A 6,000-nucleotide genomic window follows, 5' to 3' on the forward strand; every position below is an offset into this window, starting at 1 on the left:
CACACAAGAGTTGTGTTGCCCAAACACAGGCCGGCAGGTAACATGGAGTTAGGGAACTTAATCCCACTTGGCCAACTGTACAGTTCAACCCGGTAGCCTGGAAGGCACGCCAGCCAGGTACGCACGTGTGCATGTGTCCTCACAATCCTGAGAGGAGACTGGAGAAGGGATTGCAACGGGCCATGTACTCTGGGGGATGACTTTTTACTTTCTTTCTCTTTAGCAATACATGTGCCCTAAAATAAAAACGGACAATAAATAGATAGCTAGATAGATAGGACACAATTCTCACTGTCAGAACTTGTGCACTGTTTCCTGGAATACACCACAAGCAGAGAAGTACCAGAGCACATGTTAGGACTGTCCCTAGTAGGGCTGGGGGATGGGTTGATGGCCCTGGGAAAAGGCACTACCTCTGGACCTTTTAATAGACCTACGTTCTTCCTTCATTGACTATTAACAATCCACAAACCAAAGTAATAAGTGGAAATTGCTTTTTAAAAAACTTCAAACAGGTTTCTAGTGATACTGTTTTAGTTTAGTTAATTACAGAGACGAGAGTACTTTTCAGTAAATGATGGGCAAGGAGGACAAAACTCCCAAGAATAAAATGTAAGTTTATTGTTTTGCTGTATTTTTGTTTTAATTTTTATTTATTTTTGTTTGCTTAGAAGTGTGAACGTCTGCTTTTATTTCTTTACTGCCATGAAATGAGCCTGGCTTTTCAAGACCCAGTTCCCCTGACTGTAAGTATCAATGTCATCTTGCAAAAGTTTACCCAGTGGTATAGTTTTTCTAAAGTTTTATTTCATGCAAATCTAGTTTCTGTAGCATTTTTCAATTGTCTCTTATATTTAATTCAAATCTTAAAAACTATTGCTACTGAATGCTTTGGTTATAAGTAAATATATTTAAAAGTCATCAAGTTGGCCAAAGGTTTCTGTTCACTTTTCAGTTATTCTTTTTTTTATTTTTTCCCTGTAAAGAATGACTTATGATGGTTAAGGTGCTAGACTCCCACATGGCTGACCATATAGTTTGAGTCCTCAGCCTGGTGGCTTGCTTTCTCACTTTGTTTCTCTCTTTCTTTGTCTCTCTCTGGTCAAATTTAAAGAATAATAATGATGAATAAAATTAAATAATTCCTTTTTTTTTTCCCCCAAGAGAGAAAGATTTTTTTCCATTGGGTGCATGCGCTCGCCAGACAGACAGAAAATGAGAAATCACCGTCCCCCCCCCCCCCAGGGAGGATGGCCATGCCTCAATCCCTTCTCTATTCTCTTCTTGGTACATACACATACACCCAATGTTGTTTTAAGCTGCTGGGTCTGGGATTAGATCTGCATTCGTCTATGTGAGTCCAGTGACATAACCATTATGCCATCTACTAGTCCCTAAATAAAATAATTCTTTTTTTTTTAAGGAATTATTAATTAAATATTATTTTTTAATTTGACCAGAAAAAGAGAGAGAGGAAAAGTGAGAAAGCATACCACCTTATCCAGGACTCGAATCATGGTCAGCCATGTCGGAGTCCAGCCCCCTAGCCACCATGCTACCTGCCGGCCCCAATTTTCCACATCTCACTTGTTTTCCCTACTGTTCTCTGGGATGATTTCTGCCAGCTGTGTCTATGTTTTGAGACTCGGGCATTATATCCCAGTCTTCTGGGGAAAAAACTTTCCATTTGAGGTAAAGGCCTCAAAACTTTCTATACTTATTAGCCCAGATTTCAAGTAATAAGTAGACCTTAACAATAAAGAAATTGAAGGAAGAGATGTATTTATGTAACCATTGACATTATAAGGTTCATTTTGGAAATTCGAAATGAATTTAATGAATAATTGTGCTAGAAAGGGACTGCTATCCAAAACATGTTTTCCTTCTATTCTCCGATGTCTGAAATACCTTAAAAATTCAATAACTTTGTTTTATAAGGTCATAAATTTTAAAAATTATTGCAGTATTAAAAAAAACTACCTAGTAAATATATTTGGCTGATAATAGTCAACTTTTACTTTTTCTTTTTCTTTTTCTTTTCTTTTCTTTTCCTTTCCTTTTCCTGTTCCTTTCCTTTTCCTTTTCCTTTCCTTTCCTTTCCTTTCCTTTCCTTTCCTTTCCTTTCCTTTCCTTTCCTTTCCTTTCCTTTCCTTTCCTTTCCTTTCCTTTCCTTTCCTTTCCTTTCCTTTCCTTTCCTTTCCTTTCCTTTCCTTTCCTTTCCTTTCCTTTCCTTTCCTTTCCTTTCCTTTCCTTTCCTTTCCTTTCCTTTCCTTTCCTTTCCTTTCTGTCTTTGTGTCTTCTTTCTTTTTTTATTTTTTAAAATTTGCCAGAGGATGTGTGCTTGCCAGAGGGAGAAGGCTCCCCTCAATGGTGCATGGTCACACTGCATCCCCTTGTTCTCCATTTCTCCATCCTTTTGGGACTTGAGTCATGTGTGTACATGTATCCCATGTATTTTTCACACTGCCGTGCTTGAAAGTTGAATTGCACAGTTGGCCATGTAAGATCTTGCCCCCTTGGACTACCAGGCAACAAGGCAGGCGATCAACTTCTTTCTTAAGAACAACTTTGAGAAGTTGAGAAACAGAAGATAACTTTTAGGGGGAAGGGGCTTTCTACTCAAAAGAGGTAGGGTAGAAAACTCAAAGAGGCTTGTTGCAGCAGTACAAACTTACAAATTTAAGGTAGAATCAGAACCTTGGCTTACAGTTACACTTGGTATTAGTAATAACAGCAGCAATAAAATAGACGTATTTTTCTTAAACATATCATACAGTCTTCCCAAAACATTGTGCCGTTGCCGGGATTATCCCTATTTGGAATACGGAGAAACCAAGGTGAAGTCCAGCAAGGTTCAGTAACTCACCCAGGATCTGCTCCTGAGTGCAGAGCTGGGCTCACACCAGCTTTAGGCTTCTTTGCTACTTGCTGTCATGCATACAGCAAAAACATGCCAAGTCCTACTAGAAGTTATGCTCTTTTTCTAATAATAGCTCTTTGTTTAATTATGATGTTTAATAATGAAGTGGGGTAGTTGGGCTGTCAGGTGGTGTGGAGGTTAAAGGTGCTGGACTCCTACATGGCCTACCGCAGTTCGGGTTTTGGAACTGGTGGCTTGCTTTCTCCTTTTCCTTTTCTCTCTCTCCGTCTGTCTGGTCAAATTAAGAATAATAATAACAACAACAACAACAACAAATGGAATTAAGTAAATAATTCTTTTAAAAAATAGAATAAGAGACAGTTTAAGGGGAAATATGTGAAGACAGTTCTTACTAAAAATAATGACAGGATGGGACCAGCAGGTGGAGTAGTGGTTCATGCACTGTACTGCCATGTGGCCAACTGTAATTTAAGTCTAGACCTGGTGGCTTGAAACTCATGCTGGGCACATCTGCATGCAAGCCCAAGATCCCAAGAGGAGAAGGGGTTGTGACATGACCATCTTTCTTGGGGGTGATTTCTCACTTTCTGCCTCTGTCTGTGGTGAGCACACACACCCTATAGCAAAAAATCTCTCAGAAAAAAGAAATCAATAAAAATAATGGCAGTGGTCAGCTGGCTGCATGGTAGTTAAAACCCAAAAGGTCAATTGCAGTTTGAGTCCCAGACCTGGCAGCTCTCTCTCTCTCTCTCTTTTCCTCTCTCTTTCTCTAGTGAGTACGTGTTCGCTATAGCAAATTAAAATAATAATAATGATAAATAAATGTTTTAAAAATAATAAGGGTAAAAGTTTTGGGCCAAGTGACAAGACACCTTTACCAGTGTGTGGAAGGCAATCGGCACTTGTAAAGACTCCCGAATGGGCAGCCTCTCCTAGGACAGACAGAGAACAATCTGAATTTTTACCGCTTCATGTAGAATTTATTCATGACCAATGAGAATTCAGTTATTGGTATTATAGTGCCTCATTTGTTTTGAAAGGTGCCTGACTATTACAAAATCATTAAAAATCCAATGGATTTATCAACCATCAAGAAAAGACTTCAAGAAGATTATCCCATGTACACGAAGCCTGAAGATTTTATAGCTGATTTTAGATTGATCTTTCAGAACTGTGCTGAATTCAATGAGGTGAGTGGGGGTGGGGGGAGGGGATAAACAATAGAAATAGCAATGTGAAATTAATTAAACCAAACCCCTTATCAACAAATAAAGAGACCAAGATGTCTCTGATAGAATAAATTTCTAATCATTCAGGTCTGCTAGGGAATTAAAGAGGTAATTATGAAGTCTTTATCTAAATTTATATATTCATGGGTTCATTATATGGCGAGTAGAAATGAAAACTACAGCCAATAACAAGAAGACTCTTTTAATACCAGTAACCATGAATAAACATTTTCCAGAATACTCTAGTGATATTCATAATCCCAAGAGTCAAAAGCGAACAAGTGTTGAGAGATTTATTACTTTTATTGACTACCAAAAATAATGGTCTTTAATTTTTAATTTATATTTTTATTTTTATCTAACAGCCTGATTCAGAAGTAGCTAATGCTGGTATAAAACTTGAAAGCTATTTTGAAGAACTTCTAAAGAACCTTTATCCAGAAAAAAAGTTTCCTAAACTTGAATTCAGGAATGAATCAGAAGATAATAAATGTAGTGACGATTCAGATGACGACTTTGTACAGCCCCGGAAGAAACGCCTCAAAAGCACTGAGGAGCGCCAGTTGCTTAAATAAACAACACCGTCTCTACATGCTGGTTTTTAGATTTGTTTTTAAAAAACATCTGTCAGTAATTTAACATCAATACAAAGAAAAATGTGAGACCATTCTGATCTCTCTGTTTTTGAAGTTTACTAGACTTTGATTTCCTTAATAATCTATTTCTTTTAACCTCTTACCATAAAAAAAAGAACAGGAGGAAGCAAGGGATAAATGGAAGGAGGGGAGGAGGAAAAGATGCCAAGAAGGAAGAGAAAATCAATTAACAACAAAAAGACAGTCTTCCAACTGTTTGGATTTCAAAACCGTTGGGAGTGATGGCCACGTAGAAGGAAATGGACTTAACCGGACCCTGTAACTTGAACATGTGATGTGATTTGAATATGTGCATTAGCCTGTTTTTAGAACATGGATATCACTACCCATCGATTACGGCCTGGCCACATGAGTTAGGTGGTCTGTACCTAGAGAGCAGTGCTCCGTGAACACGAGAGGTGACGAGTGTCATCCCAGGACGCTGACCAGGGCAGGAGGGTAGATTAGATGCAATTAAGAAGGCACCCAATAGTATGTTGTGTAAGATGACAACTGTATTAAAGAAAATCAGGAAATCAAGTGTTTGATTTTTTTGTTTTTATCTTGTTTATAGAGGTGTTTGCTATAGCAGATTTTTGAGGCCATTTTTCATACTTGTCTAAATTTTCCTCAGCCTCTTCCACTGAGGAAAGTAAATATACCCATGTTTGGTTTTGCTGTGTGTCTGTGTCATTTGTCTGTTTTTTCTTCCATTTTTCCTTTTTTTTTTTTTTTTTTTCTTTTTGGCTGTGCAGGCAGTCCTTTTATAGCAAACCCCATTGTTTGCACTATGGCTTTTTGTGGAACCATCCAAAATATCAAATACAAATACTGTGTAATGTATTTGATGTAAGGTTTCTTCATCATATACCCTATTGGACATTAAGTATAAGTTCCCCTGAAAAGGGACTACTTTTCATGTTATTATAATTTGGAATGAAAATGTATTGCAAGATTTGGAAGCAGACAGGTAAGAGAAATAAAGTAAAAAATTGTTTGGGAGCATCTATTTCTGATTTTTTAAATTTAATTTTTAATTTTTTTGTAAGGAGTCATAACCTCAAATTTAATCTTTGACCAACTTAGTTCTCAATTTAGATTCTGATAGTGATACAGATTTGTACAAGCATGTTTAATGGGCCAAACCTAGATGGTTTAACTGACATCCATTTGTTCTTTTTTATTTTATTATTTTCCTGATTTTGGTTTTGTTTTTGCTGTTGGGTACGTCTGCTCACCAGGAGAGAGAGAGAGA

The 6,000-nt window shown here is 37.4% G+C and overlaps 1 protein-coding gene across 1 annotated transcript in view; it reads left to right on the plus strand.

The window, feature by feature from the left end:
• The window catches only part of TRIM24 (tripartite motif containing 24), a gene marked incomplete at its 5' end in the record, with an annotated part of 63,271 nt that extends 57,986 nt beyond the window's left edge, over positions 1-5,285 (plus strand). The window contains 3 exon segments of the mRNA XM_014586483.1: positions 672-746; positions 3,922-4,071; positions 4,476-5,285. Coding sequence (XP_014441969.1) covers positions 672-746; positions 3,922-4,071; positions 4,476-4,685 — 435 coding nt within the window.
• Between the last annotated feature and the right edge of the window lie 715 nt (positions 5,286-6,000).

Source organism: Tupaia chinensis, unplaced genomic scaffold (assembly GCF_000334495.1).
Source record: "Tupaia chinensis unplaced genomic scaffold, TupChi_1.0 Scaffold000140_1, whole genome shotgun sequence".
NCBI lineage: Eukaryota > Metazoa > Chordata > Mammalia > Scandentia > Tupaiidae > Tupaia > Tupaia belangeri.